Source organism: Xenopus laevis, chromosome 2L (assembly GCF_017654675.1).
Source record: "Xenopus laevis strain J_2021 chromosome 2L, Xenopus_laevis_v10.1, whole genome shotgun sequence".
Taxonomy (NCBI): Eukaryota; Metazoa; Chordata; class Amphibia; order Anura; family Pipidae; genus Xenopus; species Xenopus laevis.
The window spans coordinates 163,050,611-163,074,599 of record NC_054373.1 but is presented as its reverse complement, the minus strand read 5'-3'; the positions used below and the strand labels follow the sequence as shown (position 1 = coordinate 163,074,599).

The 23,989-nt window shown below is 40.4% G+C and overlaps 1 protein-coding gene across 4 annotated transcripts in view; it reads left to right on the top strand.

Annotated features, from left to right (window-relative positions):
• b3glct.L (beta 3-glucosyltransferase L homeolog) overlaps positions 1 to 23,989 on the top strand; it is a 245,904-nt gene that overhangs the window by 53,942 nt on the left and 167,973 nt on the right. For 3 of the 4 annotated variants that reach the window (XM_041580780.1, XM_018244678.2, NM_001112890.1), the window contains 1 exon segment: positions 23,684 to 23,723. In XM_041580780.1, the coding sequence (XP_041436714.1) occupies positions 23,684 to 23,723 (40 nt within the window). 4 annotated transcript variants of the gene reach the window in all.

Here is a 23,989-nt window from a genome sequence, read left to right as displayed (position 1 = left end):
CCTGGCCACCTGAGTAAGTAGAGATAGTTTGCAATTGATTGACACTACTGTCTAAGCACTTTTCCATTGTATCTCTGACCATATAAACAAAAACTGGCGTGTATGTCTGCTTCTATAAATACATATGAAAAGTGGTTTATCAAAATTTGTCGCCAAGCAGTCTTATCACAAAACCCCCCAGTCCAAGGGTAACCAAAAATGGAGAAAAATTCAGAGCAGGTGGGAAGATCTGCATTTAGTAAATACAGCAGCAAAATAATAGAAAAAAGTGTTTATTAGGACATGTATAGCATAATGCGTTTTGTGCCAAATGGGCACTTACTCATAGTGGGAAAATGGGCACTTACTCATAGTGGGAAATTCACTAAGATTCGTTGTTGCGCCAGCGTCCACTTCTCCGCACTTCGCCAGACGTATTTTCGCCAGCGCTACGCACATTCACTAAAATCCGAAGTTGCGCTCAGGGGAAGCATAAGGTTGCGAAGTTGCGCTAGCGTTAATTCGCCAAGCAAAGCAAAGTTACGCTAGCGATGGTTAATTTGCATACGGCGCCAAATTGAAATTACAATGTAGGTATATGTAGCAGCACTACACAAGCCTGGGAAACCTTCAAAACAGCAAATAAAAATTGTATTTTGCCCTACACATGTGCCCACTGTATAGTTAAGTCGCCACGAGTTAGGAAATGTAGGGGGGAAGGAGGGTAGCCCCAAAATTTTTTTCGATCTTTTTCAGCCTATCACCCATAAAAAAGAAAAAACGCCAGCGTTTTTTGGGACTTAGAAAATTTTTTAACTTGTTTTGAAGCAACCCCTATCTACTCTATTGCACTTTTCCTGGTCTGAGGTGGCGAAGGAAGTCTAGCGTAAAAGGTAGAGTTCAGAATAATTTGTGCTTCAGTGAATTTGCGTAGTTACGTCCGTTGCGCAAATTCGTCAGGCGTAAGGGTGCGAAGTAATACTAGCAAATTTATGCCAGCATCTGGCGAATTAACGAAAATGCGCTACGCTGGCGCATTACTGCTGGCGTTAGGCGCTTTGTCGTTTAGTGAATTTGCCCGATAGTATCAATGGCCATGCCTGAGTTTTCTAGAAGTGACCCACTGCATGCAACCATTACAGTGCTCCTGGTATCATATAGTCTGCTTTCACTCAATAAGCTAAATGATTGTTTAATATACAGTAAAATTGTAATAACAAGTGCACATTTGGCAAGTTGCATTTTCAGGGATTGGCACACCGTACCTCAGTGAAGGCCTAGTTGGCTCCAAGACAGAGGATCCCTGGCAGTTATTTTCAGATGTTGCCAATTGTGGTATAATCAAGTAGCAATAATGAAAAAGAAAGTGGTTTAAATAGACTTAGGCAGAATATATTTTTATGTAATATGTCCCACAAGTGCCATTACAGCCCGTTGCATGGAATATGGCATAACGGATACAGCAATATATCTGAGTTGTAGGCATCGGTGATACCAAGGCATGAGCATTCATATTTACACTTACAAGCGCTTCTCAGTGAATCATTTAATGATCTGTTTTATTGTCTGTGACAGCATTGGATAAATAATTGGGGAAGTGCAATTGAAGCTAGACAGAGGAGCCGGTAAGTGTTTTCTCTGTGATGGATGGCTCCTTTGCCACTCGCTTGATGTGATCAATGCAGTGAGACGAAAGCACAGCCTTTTGGCCTTGAATGAATATTTGACAATCTGCCCACACACATAGCTGTCCTTGAGAATCAGTCTCTTCATCTTATTGTACTTCGCTGTCCAGTGTTTGGAGCCTCCTCCTTCATTCATTCTCTCCGTAGCCTGAATGAATATAATTACGGCAGGGAAATCACACGAATCTTATCCAAATTCTAATTTGCATATGCAAATAGGGGCGGGAGGGAAATCACATGACTTTTTTTCACAAAACAAGGAAGTAAAAAAGGATTTCCCCTTCCCACCCCTAATTTGCAAAAGCAAATTCGGTTTGATATTCGGCCAAAACTCTCACAAAGGATTTGGGGAGTTTGGTTGAATCCAAAATAATGGATTTGGTGCATCCCTAGCTATTACTCCTTGGGGTCCCCCAGTGTTATGTATTCATCTGGATGTTCAGTTGAAAACTCTGTATCTCAGGCAAACGTATAAAATGCGGGCAGAAATTTGCCCTAATTTCTGCTCAATTCTGCCAATCACTGGCCGACATGGCTTTCCCCTGCCACCTGACATCACCGGTCCACTAGTAAGAGGCATCATTCCACCCCCTGTTGGCATAGTCCAACGATCAAAGGTGGCAACCATATCAGGGTAGTGAGCAGTGGTGTAATGTCATTTGGTCATGCCCCCCACACAGATGGAGAGAGGACACAAGATGAATGGTAGGAATGGCTGAGAAGTAGTAGTGCATGGCCAAAGCAGATCAAGGAGGTGTCAAATTGGATTTTTAAATCTACACCATGAGGTGCTGGGTCTCCAAAGACAACAAGAAAGCACAATAGACTGGCTAGTCGTTTAACCCTTAATTTAGTTGGATTTTCTCCATATTGCTTTGGTGCAGTTATACTTCTACTTTACATTTGGCAGACATTATTTCACCTCCAGGCTCCTTGACACTTCCAAGCACAGCTCCTATTGTGTTTATAATCCTATACAAGAAGCCAGAAGAGATGGGGCCTGACAAATGAAGGACATCAACTAGTACTGCTGGTTCATAAAACATTTCAGTCCCCCACGTGCAATGGCTCTGCATGTCTCATGCAGAGTCCCATTTCGTGCCGATTTCATTTTGTTTAAGCTCAAATCACTCCTATGGACCTAGAAACGTTTCCAAGACTAACCCACTTGAGTGTTTATGGGTGCACTTTTAATTCACGATTAACATAAGATAATTTTACAATTTAAAGAAACCAAATGTTCTATTGTCAATGCTAATAACAAGTATTCAATGTAATTGAACGGGAAAATTGCTATTTCTCAAGAAGTATTTTTCTGACTAATTCCTACTTGGAATGGTTGGCTGTCAGACGGTAAAAACATTTCCAGCTAAGTGTTATAACTCCATTAAAGATATTTAATATTTAAACTACTTTGTAGTATCGGTAGCAATTAAGACTTCATGAACTTTTAACATCAGACCTCTTTTTTTCATTACATCGTATATTCTAGTCTTGATTCCATGAACTCCAACATTTCCCATTTTATTAAATTTGCAAAAACTTAATACATGGCTTTATCCTTAGGAAGGGAACGGTCATATAAATGTTATAGTAATTGTTATTAACAGTTGAATGTTACTTGTACAATTTGATCAAAATTTTCCCTAAAAAAAATTAGTTTTTGTGTCCCAATTGTTGTGGGTGGGCTTTTAAAAATGGGAGGAGTAGGGCATATTTGCACAATTACTTGCATATGTTATTTGTATGTATTTTTGTATTGATATAGCACTACTTTATATGTAGCTTTGTACATGTCTTGCTGTATAACTAGGAGAACAACAATTTTAGATAATAAATGAAATGTGTATATAAAGCATCAAAAATTGAGTTCCAGTTGTTCATAGAGTGGCTCCAACACAATGTGAGGGCGATAAACTCACCTATAATTGCCAAGAGTGAATCAGACAATGAAGGATCTGAGTTGAGTGAGATTTTCCATATGGAAGAATTTAGGGATAGACCCCAAGAGGGAAGAAGCAGCTTGAAAGAATCTCTCAATAGAAAAGGTATATCATTGGATAGTGCCACAAGTGAAGAGATATACAGGTATGGGACCTTTTATCCAGACTGCTCGGGACATGGGGGTTTCTGGATAACAGATCTTTTTGAAATTTGGATCTTCATACCTTAAGTCTACTAGAAAATAATGTAAACATTAAATAAACTCAACAGGCTGGTTTTGCTTCCAATAAGGATTAATTATATCTTAGTTTGGATCAAGTAAAAGGTTCACTGTGGAGTGCTTTGCAAGATGCACAGACATGCTTTAGGTACAAGGAGTATATGTGATAGATCACCAGCCCCCCTCTCTGAACAGGGTTGTCCCATGTTCTAGGAAACTATAAGGTTTTTTTTTTTTAAATGTATACTCTTGTGTTGAGAGTGCTTTGTTGGGGTAGTGACCAGAGGCTCAGTAAATTTGGCTTAGGTTTAGTACAGACTTGGGCTCTAGACTAGATTTGGGGTTTTCACGATAATGGATCTTACTGTAATTTGGATCTTCATACCTTAAGTCTATTAGAAATTCATTTAAACATAAAAAAAAAACAATAGGCTGGTTTTGCTTCCAATAAGGATTAATTATATCCTAGTTTGTATCAAGCACACAGTACTGTTTTATTATTACATTGAAAAGGAAATAATTCTTAAATATTTAGATTATTTGAATAAAATGGAGTCTACAGGGCACATTTACTAAAGTGTGAATTTTCTCTTGACCTAACTTCACAGTTTGCCTCACTTCGCCGGGTGTATTTGCACAACACATCTCCATATTTACTACAAATCGTAAGTTCACTTTTTCAAGAGAATTGTGGTGAATTTTCTCCTTGCGAAAATTCGCCAGTATATTTCCCCATATAGTAGTAGAAGGGAAAATTCTTTAAAGAATTTTCACTAGAGAATTTTCACCATGGAGAAAAGTAGCATGGAAAGGGCAATGTTGATTGCGGTTTGAAGGAAAACTATACCCCCAAAATGAATACTTATATAATATATTTAAGCAAATATTGCCCTTTTACATCTCTTGCCATCTTTTGCCTTGAGCCATCATTTCATGATGGTCTGTGTGCTGCCTCAGAGATCACCTGACCAGAAATACTGCAGCTCTAACTGTAACAGGAAGAAGTGTGGAAGCAAAAGACACAACTTTGTCTGTTAATTGGCTCATGTGACATAACAAGTATGGTTTGTTTGTGTGCACCGTGAGTCGTACAATCCCAGGGGACGGACCTTATTTTTTAAAACAGCAATTTTATTTTTAGGATTACCCAATGACACATACTACTAAAAATTATATTGTTATGAAAATGGTTTATTTACATGAAGCAGGATTTTACACATGAGCTGTTTTATGCATTTTATTTTTATAGAGACCTACAATATTTGGGGGGTATAGTTTTCTTTAAAAGTGGCTGCTCTATCTTTATAATGGGAATTCGCCATCCTGAACCTGGGAAATACTCTTTAGTGAAAAGGGTGGGGATGCACCGAATTCACTATTTTGGATTCGGCCGAACTCCCAAATTGTTAGCAAAAGATACCGAACCAAATCCTAATTTGCATATGCAAATTATGGGTGGGAAGGGGAAAACATTTTTTACTTCTTTGTTTTGTGACAAAAAGTCATGCGATTTCCCTCCCTGCCCCTAATTTACATATGCAAATTAGGTTTAGGTTCGGTCGGCCAGAAGGATTTGGCCGAATCCTGCTGAAAAAGACCGAATCCTGAACCAAATCCTGGGCGAATCCCGAACCAAATCCTTGATTCGGTGCATCTCTAGAAAAGAGTAGCGTTTGTACATTGATAAATTACCTGATTTTCGCTAGAGAATTTTCACTGCCAAAATTCACTGGTGGAATGGTGGGAAAGTTCTCTAGTGCTGAGGTTTTTCTCTTGTGGATTGTCCTCTTCAGCATTTAGTAAATAGGTGATATGCATAGTGGTGAATCATATTTTTAAAATAAAATATTTTGCAATAATGTATGTAGTGGGTACTGGCCCAATATAGTTAAATGTATGCATATTGAAAGGAGTCCACGTGTCTGACCAATGAATATAGTTCTAGTTTCCTGTCCCACCATTGTCAAGGGGCCCGTATTTCTCTCTTTATTTTATCTATGTACCACTGTGTTAAATGTGCTCATTTTGAGGTGCTGGGTCTATTATTTATATTTAGCCAAGTTGACAGTCTCTCCCAGTAGGTATGGATGAAGGGGGTTGTAGAAATGATGATATTTGCTGTTTGACGACCAGGCTGCACATGAGAAACCCTACTGATTTTAATTAAAGATTTAGTGGCCCATGGGGTACATTAATAATAAACTGCTGGCGTGCCTATAAAAGTGATTAATTGGAGAAGGCTGGAGTTACATTACATAAATCTAAAAACCAAGACACACATACAAGAATGATAAAGATCACTGGGAACAACTGGAATATAAAAGAAAAAGAAAAAAGAAACCGAAGAGAACCTTCTAGATAATGCTTTTACTGACAGTAGGTATAATGGATAACTCTGAAAATACTCCAATGCCACGGTAAAATAAATGGCCAACGGAGTTCTAGACGAGAACACAATATAAGTTAGGAATTATTGTCTTTTGAGATCAGAAAACTGAAGCGGATAATAAAATTACAGTGCAGAGCTTAAATGGAAATTGTAAAAGCACTGCAAAAGAAAAGTGGGGAAAGCACACAAAATGGAGCTAATCCTGTGCAATTTTTAATTCTCTGATGCCACTGAATTCAGGTTGCATTGTGGGTACAGGGTCAGGTTGCAGGTAAAGCTGTTGGGGCCACAAAGTAATCATGGTCGCCCATATTCAGACTAATAGGACCCCACTTGGCGGTTGTTCACCTTTAAAAAAACATTTAGGGGCAGATTTATCAAGGGTCGAATTTCAAAGTAATGGGAGTTTTTTTGAACTCCCATAACTTTGAAATCCGAATTAAAAAAAAAACGAAATTTATTAAAAAAAATATATATATATAAATATATATTTTTTTCTCTGGATGAATAGGCTGTATTCGATCATTCGAATCGAAGTAAGATCGAATTCGATACAAAGTATTTTTAAAAAAAACCTTACATTTTTCAAAGTCCACCAATTGACTCCTATAGGCTCTAGGAGATCCCCCATATGCTAAAACAGCAATTCGGCAGGTTTTGGATGGCGAATGGTCGACGTCAAAATTCTAAATAGACTAGATAATTTTTGATATTCTAATTTTCTAATTTTTTTCAAAATCGAATTTGGACTATTCCCTAGTTGAAGTTCACAAAAATAGCTCGAAATTTAAATTTTTTTTACTTCGACTTTTCTATTTGACCCTAGATAAATCTGCCCTTAAGTATGATGTAGCGAGTGATATTCTATATATTGTTTTTTTATTTATGGTTTTTGTTATTTAGCTTTTTTATTCAGCAGCTCTCCAGTTTGCAGTACAGCAATCTGGTTGCTAGGGTCCAAATTACCCAGCAACCATGCCAGGGGCGTAACTATAGAGGAAGCAGACCCTGCGGTTGCAGGGGGGCCCAGGAGTGTAGGGGGCCCAGTGAGACCCTAATTAATTAGCAATTTTAATATATATTGGTAAAATAGGCCAACTTATAAATATTTTGGGGCCCTAAATTGAATTTGCTATGGGGCCCAGTAACAACTAGTTACACCACTGAACCATGCATTCATTTGAATAAGAGACTGGAAAAACGAATTGGAGAGGGTCTGAATAGAAAGATGAGTAATAAAAAGTAGCAATAACAATAAATAGTAGCCTTACAGAACATTTGTTTATTCGATGGCGTCATTGACCCCCATTTGAAAGCTGAAAAGAGTCAGAAGATGAAGGCAAATCATTAAAAACATATAGAAAAGAAATAATGAAGACCAAATGAAAAGTTGCATAATATGCTTTGCACATAACATGCTACAAAACCTAGAAGGGATTTCTGAACATTTGTACTAAGCATGAATGCTCCTCCCGAAAACACCCCTGTAGTGATCCATTGACCCAAAATGCACAGAGAATGGTTCCCTGCCATGAGCAGACCCCTTGGCCGTCAGTGTACATCTGTTCTGTCAGCAATGGACTTAAACATGACCCCTTGGCTGTCAGTGTACATCTGTTCTGTCAGCAATGGACTTAAACATGCTTTTTCTCCAAGTACCTCTGAGCGGTTTTTAGGCTCTTTTATCTCTTCTAAATTGTATAGTCCCATTTTGTGAATGCATCTGTATAAATCTGTATTGTGTGTTCTACATTAGCTAGCTGCTGCAATTGCTTTTAGTCCTGTGCTTTTAATCTGACTGCGAATACTTCAGGTTTTGTTTGTCCTACATTTGTATGAATGTCTCTATTATTATAGTACCAGCACTGTATATGATGTATAATACATTAGTAGCACAGAGAGAGGAACCACAGCGCAATAAAACAGAATACTTTCCATACACAATTACATCTAAGAGAAGCAGATGGAAGGAGGTTCTTAACTTCTTGCCTTGTAGAGCTCACAATCTAAGTGGGCAAGGTAACGCACATCTTCTGAAAAAAAGGAACAGTTTAGACCAAGTCTAAAAGAGGTGGTGCTTGATAGAAATAGGTGGTGTTTTGGGAGCATCAGGTGCATATTATATTAGAGTGTAACTGAGCAGGGTCAGACTGGGGGCCCGGAGCCCACCAGGGCTGCTCTCACAGGGCACCCCCTCCTGGCAGCTGCCGGGCCCCCTCCTGACCTCCAGCCGCCTGCCGCCTCCACGAATGTGCCCTGCGCGCACGCCAAAGACGCAACCCGCATCGCAGAAGATACATGCACGGATTCTTTTCTGGGGGAGCTGGTCTGGGCCGACGGGGCCCAGGAGGGCCAGGGCCCACTGGGTTTTTTCCCGGTGTCCCGTCGGCCCAGTCCGACCCTGTATCTGGGTAGGGTCAGGGGCATGGCAATTTTGTTCTTTTATTGGGAATCTAGAAATTATACCTAAGTCATAATTGTTAGGGAAAAATGTTTCTCAACTGGATCTGCCTGAAACCACCCAGGTAAAGGTGGTACAACCAGAATACTCTGGACCAGGGGTTTTCTGGATAAGGAATATTTCTGTAACTTATATCTCCATATGTGAAGTCTGCTAAAAATCATTTAAAAATGAATTAAACCCAAAAGGATTGTTTTGCCCCCAAATATGGATAAATCATACCTTAGTTGGGATCAAGTACAAGGCACTGTTTTATTATTACAGAGAAAAAGGAAATACTTTTTAAAATGTAGAATTATTTTATTTGCTTAAAATGGACTCTATGGGGTATATTTATCAAAGAGTGACGTTCCGCCACTAGAGTGAAATTCCGCCACTCTCCATTCATTTCTATGGGATTTTTATAGGCGTATTTATCAAAGGGTGAACTTCCACTTTCACCCATTGATAAATACGCCTTTCAAAATCCCATAGAAATGAATTGAGAGCTGCGGAATTTCATTCTAGTGGCGGAACTTCACTCTTTGATAAATTTACCCCTATGGGAGATGCATACCTCCCAACATTTTGGAAACAAAAGGAGCGACAAAAAAGTTGCCGCAAATTTTTTTGACCATGCCCATTTTTGTGGCCACACACCCTAATTATCATTTTTTTTTTTTTACAAAATTTGGCAGGTTATGAAAGTTTGAACATATTTCTGTGTTCTCCCAACTTCTCCATAGAGACCTGTTATCTTATATTGTTACAATTGCTTATCTCAAAATTGTTACAAAAGTATCTTATCTGCAGCTGTGGCTGTTCTGGGCTCTCTGCCAAAAGCCAATTCAGTTAGAAACATTGTTTCTTTTTCAGGTTTTCTGTTCAGGGCAGACAAATCGGGACTTTCTCAATCTTTGTTCCTCCATGCTGAGTGCATGTGTACAGCATTACAATATTGGGCTCTTATTGAGTGCATATTATATATGTACATATTATATTGAACATATGGATACCATTACTGTATCTGAGCTGTTTATCAATGATTTATTGGGTCAGAACTCAGCTTGTGTATCCTATGTGCATGTGTCCTCCAGTTTTTCATATTTAGTGCATGGTTACTGCAATGTCGTGTGCAGAATTTGCCTCATTTATTATTAAATCAGTGTTTCAGATATGCTATATGGGAAATAATGGATGGAAAAGATTCCAAGCAAAAGTAATGGATAATCTTTGGTGCTTTGGTGATTCAGCAAGATGGGAATATGGGGCTGGAGCTGTGGTGGTTTGAAGATAATATACCTTTTAAAGGATGTGCATGGACAGAGAATGGTCTGGCATCTGGAATGGTACCTGCAAACCTGGAGATAATATTTATCCTTTACCGTAATTACCGAAGTGCTAAGGAATGTCAGAAAAACGGCAAACGTTACTCAGGGCCCTAGTGTACCAGGGCCCCACATCAAACTCCCCAGAATTTGTGGAACCTGCTTTTATTTATTCAGCAATAAAGAGATTCGATGTGGAAGACAGCGGTGAAAGTGGGTGGCATGGAACAGCAAAGTGTTTGTGTGTTTTAAATTCGAGCAAAAGATTTGTTTGTTATTAATCTGTTATAATACCCACTTCAGATTTATGTGTATGAGACATTACAGTTAACTGAATACAATGATGTGCAGACACGGAAGATACTGATCTACTGGAGCCTGTAAACAGGACCATCTGCTGTTTTTTTTTTAGCTTTTAAAAATTCAAACTAAAATCAAATGTTTTATATAAATTATATCCAGAAAAGTACAGTTCTGGTATGGAAATGAGCTCAGAGAACAGGCAATGGTTTTGATGGGTGGCTTATAATAAGGTAATATTGCAGGCATACATCTAGGCAATAAAATGTAAAAAGAAATGGGAAATAAGTTTTTTAATTGAAAATTAAGGGTCACAGCTCAAGTGTTTTTTTTAATAATTACCCACTGTCATTTGTATTGAATGAAGAAAAACTGTACAGGTATTGGACCTGTTATCTAGAATGCTCAGGACTGGGTTTTTTCCTTGGATAAGGGATCTTTCCGTAATTTGGATCTCCATACCTTAATTCTGCTAAAATTGTCTAAACATTAATTAAACTAAATAGTATTGTTTTGTGTCCAATATGGATAAAGTATATCTTAATTGGGATCAAGTAAAAGGTACTGTTGTATTACTGCAGAGAAAAAGGAAATCATCTTTAAAAATGTTAATTATTTGATTAAAATGAAGTCTACGGGAGGTGGCCATCCTGTAATTCAGAGCTTTCTGGATAATAGGTTTCCAAATAACTGATTCAAAGATCCAAAGATATATTCCAAATCATTCTCTCAAATTAAAAAAATCACTCTTTATTCAGCATAAATATTAAAAAGTAGGCATACAGACCAATTGATACTCCGCCTTACGCGTTTCGCACCCACAGGCACTTATTCATAGGCATGCCTATGAATAAGATCGAGTTTAGATCCGCTCGCCAAACGAGCGGATCTAATAGTGTATGGCCACCTTAAGTTAAGATCTGTGCCTCTAAAGGTGCCTCCAGTCAGTGGCGGAACTACCGGGGGTGCGAGCGGGCCAGGGCCTGCACCCCCTCAGGGCCCCCCGGCAGCTCACGCTCCACTAAATAAAACGGCCAAATGCGGCTGAACGGAGGGGGGCGGGGCCCGGCTGCGCGTCACGCACCAGGGCCCGCCCCCCTCAAGTGACGCTACTGCCTCCAGTAGCTCCCCATCTTTTTTTTCTGGACTGCTGTCCAGGGATGCTGTGTGAGCAACTCAACTTACGACTCACAATTTACTGTACATATAAAGAAAATATGTCACTATACGAGGCTGATTAGTAATTAATTCAAATTCACGTTACATTGAAGCCCTAAACCAGTACAATTAGCACCAGAATTTAATGATCAGCCGTGTAGCATCAGCTTCTATGAGAGGTGAAACCTCATTTTCTGCTTGATGATTTGCTATGACCCCTAAGCTTAGCTGCCCAGTGCATTAAGCTTAGTATATAAAATGCAGCATTCAATTTTTTTTTCAATACATATTTTAGGCATATTTGTTTTTAGGGTTAAAGGAGAACTAAACCCCCCCCACAGCCAAAAGTCCTCACTGGCACCCCTCCACTGGGCCCCCTCCCTGCCTCCCCCTGCTAAGTGTTACCCCAGAATAGTGTCCTCTGTAGGTTTATTGACCGCACATGCAGAGTCATCACACCGGAGCTCACGGGGCAAAATCTTCCAGCACTTAGGTATTCTTCAGGGTCTTCTTCCGCCCCCCTCGGCGCATGTGCAGTTGTCGTGGACCGGAAGATTGCTCCAACTGCGCATGCGCCAATATGGTGCTCACTTTACGAGGAATACCGAAGCTCCGAAGATGGCTCCAGTGAGCTCCGCTGCGCTAACCCTGCATGTGTGATCGGTATTTCTAGAGGGGACACAATTCTGGGGTAACACTGTGCCGGGGGGAGGCAGGGACTTTTGGCCGTGGGGGGTTTAGTTCTCCTTTAAGTTATCCGTTATGTGCCCAGCTGTAACCCCCTTGTCCTGCTGTCCGGTCCAGGGGAACCTAAACGTAATGCCTGCCATAGGTGTATGGTATATCTAAATATTATGCAATCTAGGGGGTATGATGGAGATACCTACAACCTGCCCATATAAATATACAGCTTTATCAAGATATACTGGCATTATATAATATATATTATATAATATAAAAAAAATGCATTGCCCTCCATTCTTGTGAGGCCATAAGGTTGTGCACTTAGAGACTGTGCAAACTCATAGGAGCAAAGTGCAAATGTGCTTTATGTGTGGTAAAGCTATAGTGTAACCCTTTTAAAGGCTACCTTAGGTAGCAGGTTAATATCTGCAGCACAGTCGTTTGGTAACTTGCTTGAAAGCACAGCTATTTATAAGCTTTACTAGCAGCCCTCCTATACTATGTGAGCCTCCAGTTGTCCAGTAGCATGCCCAGAGAATTATAAAATGATTTACTGTAATGTGTTATAGGATTTGTGAGCCATGTAGGCCACACATTATTGCCTTATATTCTTTCCAACATTAAAAAATACTAAAATTGTGAGAATAATTCCCTGCCCATATTATATAACTGGTCGTTATGTAAAGGGTCCTAACGTCCAGCTTCCAGCAGCAATGCTGAAACCAAAAATGTCTTTCCCTTCAGTGCATGTGCTGCCAACCTCCATATTATAACTTTCAGAATGAAAGATTTTTTTTTCAGCTACTCGACTCACTAATAGAGATGTCGCGAACTGTTCGCCGGCGAACTTGTTCGCGCGAACATCGGGTGTTCGCGCTCGCCGGAAGTTCGCGAACGTCGCGCGACGTTCGCCATTTTGGGTTCGCCATTGTTGGCGCTTTTTTTTGCCCTCTCACCCCAGACCAGCAGGTACATGGCAGCCAATCAGGAAGCTCTCCCCTGGACCACTCCCCTTCCCTATAAAAACCGAAGCCCTGCAGCGTTTTTTCACTCTGCCTGTGTGTGCTGAAGAGATAGTGTAGGGAGAGAGCTGCTGCCTGTTAGTGATTTCAGGGACAGTTGAAAGTTTGCTGGCTAGTAATCGTTTTGATACTGCTCTGTTATTGGAGGGACAGAAGTCTGCAGGGGTTTGAGGGACATTTAAGTAGGGATGTAGCGAACGTCGGAAAAAAAGTTCGCGAACATATTCGCGAACTTGCGCAAAAACGCGAGCGGTTCGCGAACGGTTCGCGAACCCCATAGACTTCAATGGGAAGGCGAACTTTAACATCTAGAAAAGACATTTCTGGCCAGAAAAATGATTTTAAAGTTGTTTAAAGGGTGCAACGACCTGGACAGTGGCATGCCAGAGGGGGATCAAGGGCAAAAATGTATCTGAAAAATCTGCCTGTGTGTGCTTGGAAGAGATAGTGTAGGGGGAGAGCTGTTAGTGATTTCAGGGACAGATGATAGTAAGTTTGCTGGCTAGTAATCTGCTTGATACTGCTCTGTATTGGAGGGACAGAAGTCTGCAGGGATTTGAGGGACATTTTAGCTTAGGTAGCTTTGCTGGCTAGTAATCTGCTGTTCTCTTTAAACAACTGCCATACGTTGACCTTGTAGGCATTGTTTGCCCAGTTTTTTTGGACGCAGCCACTGAAGCACAGTTGCCAGAAAAAATATGCCATATAAATGCTGAAAATAGTCATTTTTCGCCATACGTTGACCTTGTAGACATTGTTTGCCCAGTTTTTTTGGACGCAGCCACTGAAGCACAGTTGCCAGAAAAATTATGCCATATAAATGCTGAAAATATAAATTTTTTTGGTTGCAGCCACTGAAGCACAGAGGCCAGAAAAATTATGCCATATAAATGCAGAAAATATGCATTTTTTTGGTCGCAGCCACTGAAGCACAGTTGACAGAAAAATTATGCCATATAAATGCTGAAAATATAAACTTTTTTGGTTGCAGCCACTGAAGCACAGAGGCCAGAAAAATTATGCCATATAAATGCAGAAAACATGCATTTTTTTGGTCGCAGCCACTGAAGCACAGTTGACAGAAAAATTATGCCATATAAATGCTGAAAATATAAATTTTTTTGGTTGCAGCCACTGAAGCACAGAGGCCAGAAAAAATTATGCAGCGGTGGATACGGATTACGTAAAATATATGAATGCTGCTTGAAAAAAAGTAACTCAAGTGGTTTTTCTAGAGACGATAATATTATCAATATTTAGACAAAATGTGAACAAGCTCACACAGCTCGATGGCGGGTTGAAGAAAACACTGTGCAAATAATGCCTACAAGGCCAACGTATACACTACTACAGCGGTGGATACGGATTACGTAAAATATATGAATGCTGCTTGAAAAAAGTGACTCCGGTGTTTTTTCTGGAGACGGTAATATTATGGATATTTAGACAGAATGGGAACAAGGTCACACAGCTCGATGGCGGGTTGAAGAAAACAGTGTGCAAATAATGCCTACAAGGCCAACGTATACACTACTACAGCGGTGGATACGGATTACGTAAAATATATGAATGCTGCTTGAAAAAAGTGACTCCGGTGTTTTTTTCTGGAGACGGTAATATTATGGATATTTAGACAGAATGTGAACAAGGTCACACAGCTAGATGGCGGGTTGAAGAAAACACTGTGCAAATAATGCCTACAAGGTCAACGTATACACTACTACAGCGGTGGATACGGATTACGTAAAATATATTATGGCTGCTTGAAAAAAGTCACTCCGGTGTTTTTTCTGGAGACGGTAATATTATGGATATTTAGACAGAATGTGAACAAGGTCACACAGCTAGATGGCGGGTTGAAGAAAACACTGTGCAAATAATGCCTACAAGGTCAACGTATACACTACTACAGCGGTGGATACGGATTACGTAAAATATATTATGGCTGCTTGAAAAAAGTCACTCCGGTGTTTTTTCTGGAGACGGTAATATTATGGATATTTAGACAGAATGTGAACAAGGTCACACAGCTAGGTGGCGGGTTGAAGAAAACACTGTGCAAATAATGCCTACAAGGTCAACGTATACACTACTACAGCGGTGGATACGGATTACGTAAAATATATTATGGCTGCTTGAAAAAAGTCACTCCGGTGTTTTTCTGGAGACGGTAATATTATGGATATTTAGACAGAATGTGAACAAGGTCACACAGCTAGATGGCGGGTTGAAGAAAACACTGTGCAAATAATGCCTACAGGGCAAATAATGCCTAAAAGGTCAACTTATACACTACTACAGCGGTAGTAAAATAAAAAAAAGTAAAATAAAAAAAAAATGAATATTAAAAAAAAAAATTAAAGTTGGTGCTGCTGAACTACTAGGAGCAGCAGATTAGCACACCAGTCCCACTCCCCAACACTGCTAGACTAATAGCACTGGGCTCTTATAGTAGTAGTAGTAGTAGTAGTAGTAAAACAACAAAAAAATAAATAAAAGCAGTCCTTACAAGGACTACTGTTATTGCAGCAGTCAGCAGATGAGATCAGAAGCAGGACAGCTGCCCACTGCAGCTACATACAGAGCACTGCAGTAGAAGGTAGATTACTAGCCAGCAAAGCTACCTAAGCTTAAATGTCCCTCAAACCCCTGCAGACTTCTGTCCCTCCAATAACAGAGCAGTATCAAAACGATTACTAGCCAGCAAACTTTCAACTGTCCCTGAAATCACTAACAGGCAGCAGCTCTCTCCCTACACTATCTCTTCAGCACACACAGGCAGAGTGAAAAAACGCTGCAGGGCTTCGGTTTTTATAGGGAAGGGGAGTGGTCCAGGGGAGAGCTTCCTGATTGGCTGCCATGTACCTGCTGGTCTGGGGTGAGAGGGCAAAAAAAAGCGCCAACAATGGCGAACCCAAAATGGCGAACGTCGCGCGACGTTCGCGAACTTCCGGCGAGCGCGAACACCCGATGTTCGCGCGAACAAGTTCGCCGGCGAACAGTTCGCGACATCTCTACATTTAAGCTTAGGTAGCTTTGCTGGCTAGTAATCTACCTTCTACTGCAGTGCTCTGTATGTAGCTGCAGTGGGCAGCTGTCCTGCTTCTGATCTCATCTGCTGACTGCTGCAATAACAGTAGTCCTTGTAAGGACTGCTTTTATTTATTTTTTTGTTGTTTTACTACTACTACTACTACTACTACTATAAGAGCCCAGTGCTATTAGTCTAGCAGTGTTGGGGAGTGGGACTGGTGTGCTAATCTGCTGCTCCTAGTAGTTCAGCAGCACCAACTTTCATTTTTTTTTTTAATATTCATTTTTTTTTTATTTTACTTTTTTTTATTTTACTACCGCTGTAGTAGTGTATAAGTTGACCTTTTAGGCATTATTTGCCCTGTAGGCATTATTTGCACAGTGTTTTCTTCAACCCGCCATCTAGCTGTGTGACCTTGTTCACATTCTGTCTAAATATCCATAATATTACCGTCTCCAGAAAAAACACCGGAGTGACTTTTTTCAAGCAGCCATAATATATTTTACGTAATCCGTATCCACCGCTGTAGTAGTGTATACGTTGACCTTGTAGGCATTATTTGCACAGTGTTTTCTTCAACCCGCCACCTAGCTGTGTGACCTTGTTCACATTCTGTCTAAATATCCATAATATTACCGTCTCCAGAAAAAACACCGGAGTGACTTTTTTCAAGCAGCCATAATATATTTTACGTAATCCGTATCCACCGCTGTAGTAGTGTATACGTTGACCTTGTAGGCATTATTTGCACAGTGTTTTCTTCAACCCGCCATCTAGCTGTGTGACCTTGTTCACATTCTGTCTAAATATCCATAATATTACCGTCTCCAGAAAAAACACCGGAGTGACTTTTTTCAAGCAGCCATAATATATTTTACGTAATCCGTATCCACCGCTGTAGTAGTGTATACGTTGACCTTGTAGGCATTATTTGCACAGTGTTTTCTTCAACCCGCCATCTAGCTGTGTGACCTTGTTCACATTCTGTCTAAATATCCATAATATTACCGTCTCCAGAAAAAACACCGGAGTCACTTTTTTCAAGCAGCATTCATATATTTTACGTAATCCGTATCCACCGCTGTAGTAGTGTATACGTTGGCCTTGTAGGCATTATTTGCACACTGTTTTCTTCAACCCGCCATCGAGCTGTGTGACCTTGTTCCCATTCTGTCTAAATATCCATAATATTACCGTCTCCAGAAAAAACACCGGAGTCACTTTTTTCAAGCAGCATTCATATATTTTACGTAATCCGTATCCACCGCTGTAGTAGTGTATACGTTGGCCTTGTAGGCATTATTTGCACAGTGTTTTCTTCAACCCGCCATCGAGCTGTGTGAGCTTGTTCACATTTTGTCTAAATATTGATAATATTATCGTCTCTAGAAAAACCACTTGAGTTACTTTTTTTCAAGCAGCATTCATATATTTTACGTAATCCGTATCCACCGCTGCATAATTTTTCTGGCCTCTGTGCTTCAGTGGCTGCAACCAAAAAAATTTATATTTTCAGCATTTATATGGCATAATTTTTCTGTCAACTGTGCTTCAGTGGCTGCGACCAAAAAAATGCATGTTTTCTGCATTTATATGGCATAATTTTTCTGGCCTCTGTGCTTCAGTGGCTGCAACCAAAAAAGTTTATATTTTCAGCATTTATATGGCATAATTTTTCTGTCAACTGTGCTTCAGTGGCTGCGACCAAAAAAATGCATATTTTCTGCATTTATATGGCATAATTTTTCTGGCCTCTGTGCTTCAGTGGCTGCAACCAAAAAAATTTATATTTTCAGCATTTATATGGCATAATTTTTCTGGCAACTGTGCTTCAGTGGCTGCGTCCAAAAAAACTGGGCAAACAATGTCTACAAGGTCAACGTATGGCGAAAAATGACTATTTTCAGCATTTATATGGCATATTTTTTCTGGCAACTGTGCTTCAGTGGCTGCGTCCAAAAAACTGGGCAAACAATGCCTACAAGGTCAACGTATGGCAGTTGTTTAAAGAGAACAGCAGATTACTAGCCAGCAAAGCTACCTAAGCTAAAATGTCCCTCAAATCCCTGCAGACTTCTGTCCCTCCAATACAGAGCAGTATCAAGCAGATTACTAGCCAGCAAACTTACTATCATCTGTCCCTGAAATCACTAACAGCTCTCCCCCTACACTATCTCTTCCAAGCACACACAGGCAGATTTTTCAGATACATTTTTGCCCTTGATCCCCCTCTGGCATGCCACTGTCCAGGTCGTTGCACCCTTTAAACAACTTTAAAATCATTTTTCTGGCCAGAAATGTCTTTTCTAGATGTTAAAGTTCGCCTTCCCATTGAAGTCTATGGGGTTCGCGAACCGTTCGCGAACCGCTCGCGTTTTTGCGCAAGTTCGCGAATATGTTCGCGAACTTTTTTTCCGACGTTCGCTACATCCCTACTCACTAAACCATATGCATTTTATTTATGACAATATCCATTTAATGGGAATGTCCACCTGAATTGTATTCTGCATTATGAAAGAAAATGTCATTCTAAGCAACGTTCCACTTCGATATTTACAATTTCAATGATTCTATAGTTATTTATAATTGCTGTCGGCAGCAGCATCTATCTACTGCCTTTCTATGCTCTGCACTGATGTTTCCGGCTCTTGAAACAAAGTAGCACAAGCCAGCTGTTATAAAGACCTTTGAAGCAGCATGCAAGGCATTTGAAGTCTTGGCTGGCTTCTTCATTGTACTTCATTCTTCTACATTGTTTTAAGACTCAGAACCAGCAGGGCAGAAAAGGACAAACAAGTACTGCTTCCAACAGCTGTAAGTGAAAGTTGGTTGGAATTATACTACTTCATCATGCAGAAAATGTTTTCAGCATTCTGTCATTTTGCTTTAACTGTCCTGCAGTCAATTTTGAAGAGCCACTGTGGGAGGAGAGTGATGGCACTTTGGATGGGTGCTTATATTAGAGTCCTGCATGCAAACCAATTTGTTAAACCCGACCCGTGACCCGCAGCCCGCATACTTACCCGCTTGGACCCGCTACCCGCCCCGACTTGCAAGTACCTTATCCACAACCCGATCTGCGACCTGTTGACCATCAAGAAACAGGAAGTGCTGTCATTGTAAACTGGAAGTGACATCATTAGACATTGGCGTGATCAGAAAAAAGGAGTAAACAGGAAGTGCTGTCATTGGAAACCGGAAGTAACATCATTGGAAGGTGGCGTGGTCAGAAAAAAAAAGTAAAATTCGCTATTGAGAAGACCCGCGACCCACAAACCCAGAGAATCGCCAACCCACGTCTATACCTGCTCCACAGGTTTTAGCGGGTTACCCGTGGCTACCCGACCTGCCGCAGGAATTCTAGTCGAGTCTGATTCTGACTTTGTCACTACCTTTAGGCTAATGCCTCATGGGGGCTGAAAAAAGCTTTTAGAGAATCAGCCCCTATGCTGGCAGCTGCTTCTTCACCTGCACCAAGGCTGAGATTAGCCCCCATGTGTGTATGTTTAAAGTGTGCGTATGTTTCCTTGTATCTGTAATGCTTTCTTCCCTTACACTCAAAAACAAGCAAGCCTTGATATTAGCATTTGTATTTGCTCAGTATATATATACCTGTATATAGATGACTATTTCTTCTATTGGCCTGTAAATTCAGAGCTTGAATGCAGTGGTACATAAAGACATACGGTGCAGAGCTGCTGCCAGTACATAGATTAATACATACGTGACACCCAGCAATGGGTCCAGCTGGCTCCGATCTTTGCAAAGCAGTACATAATAGGGTATTAAGCTTGAGGCGTAAAATACATCTTTCCCCTAACACTTATTGTCCTACTGATGTTTATCTTTCTCATTTAGCTGGAAAGTTTGAAATTAGCCAGGTGTCTTTTATGCGAGTTACTCTTGATCTTTTTATTGTGCATTGAATTGCCTTGGTGCGCAGCTTTTGGTTTATGGGTGCCAAATATTTCTCAGAATATTTTTTTGGTGCTTCGCTGCTGCCCCCTGCTGTATGTATTTGAAAATGCTAGTGATGTGCAAAGGTTTATGTATGTATATTTTTATTTGTATAGCGCTCCTTGAGGGCAAAGCACTGTACAGCAAAACAATAAATTAGTAGTAACAAACAAGGGGTCACTGCATTAATAAGTAACATTCAGTGCATTATTAGAAATACAATTCACATAAACATAAAATATAATTACAATATAGCAGTGCTGTCCAACTTCTGTGGTACCGAGGGCCGAAATTTTTTCGGTTTACATAGTGGAGGGCCAATAATGGAAGTCAGTGTTGACCACTACCTGTTTTTAAACCACGCCCACTTTAAACCACACCCATGTTACCACAATACCATGTCCACATTAATAGCACACCAAAAAACCAAATGGTTGGTGCTCACTGCACGGATATCATTTATCACTCATACGTGAAAAGTTGTCATATTAAGACATACCCTTAAATCCATATGCCTCCTCATCCTCTTGGATAACACAGCACCCCAAGCACATGATTAAGCACGTTAGGGGCCTTTAGCAATAATTTATTTTTAAATGCTAACAAACCTCCAGAACAAATACCAGGCTTATGTTCCACAGGCAGAGCAGGGCACACACAGGCAGAGCAGGGCACACACAGGCAGAGCACAATGTGGCAGTTTCAGTCTGGGTCTCCGTTGTGAACAGTACAGGGCTTTAGGGGTGTGAATAATACAGGGGATTACAGTCTGAATTTGAGGTTTAAACAATACAGGAGCCAGTTAATCTCTGTAGTGATACCATTTAAAGTTTACACACAGTAAGCAGACACAGCAGGTAGGTGGGGGGCCACACAAGGAGTGGGTCTGCCAGCGGGCCGCCAGTTGGACAGTCCTGCAATACAGATTAAGTGCTCAGTGTCAAGGAGACAAAATGATGGAGGACCCTACCCCGTGGGGCTTAGTCTAAATGGGAGGGCAATTTACAGACACAATTCAGAGGGGTATTAAGAACTGTAGATTACAGTTTGTTACACTGTTATATAAGTGCCAGTTCCCAGATCAGGTGTTATCCAGGTGCTCCCAGAGGTAGTGGTTGGAGGTACAAGTGTTGTCTAAGAGTCTTGTCATATACATGCTTCCAATGTTTTCTGTTGCACTGAAAAGACACTGCAACCAGTGACCGCATAGATTTCAGACAGCCAGGGAACCATACACTATATTTTGCAAAAAAACATTATTATATAATAGAAATTAGCTTATTTGGGGGAAATTTAATAGAATCCCATATTTTAGTAGGTTGACTTTGCATCCACTTTAAAGTTCTGGGTGCTATAAATTGGCAAAGGGATTATATTCTATAAAATTCAATCAAAACTGTATTAAAGGAAAAGGAATTTTTGGGTGTGCCTAACAAAGTGGCACCCCCAAGTAAAACAAATTGCTTAGTTTTTACCGGGGCTTTTTACCGGGGCTTTATTTGGTACTTTCCAGTAGAATGTTCTACCATCATATTTATCTCTTCCCAATGTATGTTTTGTACCTCCCTTGGTGGGCACATGGGATATATAGGACAAGGAATTAATATAATTTTTTTTAATTCTTTGGGTTGATGTTTGTTTTATTCATTTAAAGAAGAGGAGTGCAGTCTGGGGTAAAGTAAGCAATTTTAGTCACTTGGGGTGCCTAGCAAATTGGAACCCAATAACTTTACTTTAATAATATATTATCCTTTAATAGAGGTGTTTTTTATTTAGGGGAAAAAAAAAAAATATATATATATATATATATTTAGATATAGATATATAGAGTGAGAGAGAAAGAGGACAAACAGCTCATACAGGATTCAAAGCTTACTATATTGCTTCAATTCCTCTATAATCTATTATTGATATGGCTAGCCCTACAGGCCTGACTTGTGGTAATGTATTTGAACCGAAATAATCTGAGCACTGAATTAATTGAACTGCTTACCCTCCCATAGGATTCATAGTTATGTCAAGTAAGTATTCATCACTTGGATCCCTATTAAATACAGCATGGAAAGTGTCTGATTTTAAAATCAATCTGCAGAAAGGGGAACCAGTAGAACATGGTTGTCTATTGTTGCTGTTGCTACCTAGTTACCTATGTGTAAAGGGTGAATTACATGTATTCTACAGTGTGAGCTTCTGAAAATATAATACCGGTACATGTGGGTTTCTTAACAACTGTAGTGCCAGTGGTATATAGACACACGGGTGTTCCAGGCCATATTGCCACTCAAGGTGGCTTTCTTTCTGCTGCCCCCCTACCTCCCCACAGCACTCACCTTTTCTTTGCAGGGATGGGGTCCCCATTGCTAGTGCAGAGAGCGCAATTGTGCTTTCTGCACTAGAAAACAGGAAATTCTGCGCTTAAAGCTACCAGTAGCGGCTTTTTGCCACCCCTAGTAACTTGTAGGTGCTGCTGCCTGAGGCGAGTTTCTCAACTTGCAGTGGTGGAACTACTGGGGGTGCAGGGGGGGGTGATCGCACCAGGGCACGCAATCCTCAGACCTGCTGGCGGTTCGTGCAGACATGAATCCGCCGAAAAAATCTCTGGGGGGGGGAGGGTTTGGCTGCATGGCCTGCACCCGGGCTCTGCGCCCCCTAGTTACGTTACAGTCAACTTGCCTCATTGGCGCACGGCCCCTGTATAGAGATATTAAATAACCAGGCAGTACAGAATTTATCAGTGCTATTCAGTCTCAATAACAAAACAATTAAAGTAAGTACTTACATACCGGCTAAACACCTGCTTCTTCCTAGGTGCTTGCTGGAACCTACACCCATCTGCTCTAAAACCTACAGTTTCTACACCAAAACCCTCCTTATATGCACTTTTAGGCAGTGCTTCACAGGGCACGGGGTAAGGCCAAAGCAGGTTCAGGATTGCTCAGCCTGAAGGGGTGAAAATGTATTGATGTGTTGGATACTATTGAACAATGGCTGAATAACAGAGCAATGTTCTCCTATATCTGCAGCCTTTAGGGGACTCTGACCAAAAGCTTAAGGGGCTTGAACTGAACAAACATTGCTCTAAGTCATTTTGTCCTGTCACATGGAGCAATGGACATATATATGTCCTCGGGCCACCCTTAAACTCTTACATCTATTCTACCCCAGGGAAAATACCCATCCTGCTTGAACATTCCTTCCTCAAAATATCCCTACTCATCTCCATTTAGCTGTCTCATTATTAAAATCTATTTTAAAAAAATGGCTGAGTTGAGGGACAAGTTGATTTAACAATAACAACATTGCTAAACTTTACTCATATTACTCCAGCAGTAGAATCTTAAAAAAAGGTAAAATAAGATTAGGGCCAAAAGAAAATATAATAACTGCACAACAACAAATGTTATATCTGCTTGTGAACTCAATCCATAACGGAAGGCACAAAGGAATACTTTGAAAATATAAAGAAGTTTGGTTTTTTTCCATTATATTGACATTTATTGCATCAGTTTCTTAGAAGAATAAGTATTGTTTGTTCTTTTCCAGAAGTTTGGCCAGACTGAGGCACAAAACCAAGCTATATTAGGTAAGTAAACATTTGTGTAATTGCTGTTTGTCTGTCTGTACTAATGGGATAGCTGGAGGTTCTGATGTTGGCATCTGATGTTTAACTTTTCCATCCAAAGATATTTCAGATTTGTGGTTTAAATTCCAATATAGAACTATTATGTATAGACCACCTAATGAGCACATAACTGTACACAACCTGACACACACCTCCACACAATGATAAACGGGTCACGGAGCTTTGACACCCAAAGCAAGGGTCATGCCAATCTCTTGTGGTGCCAC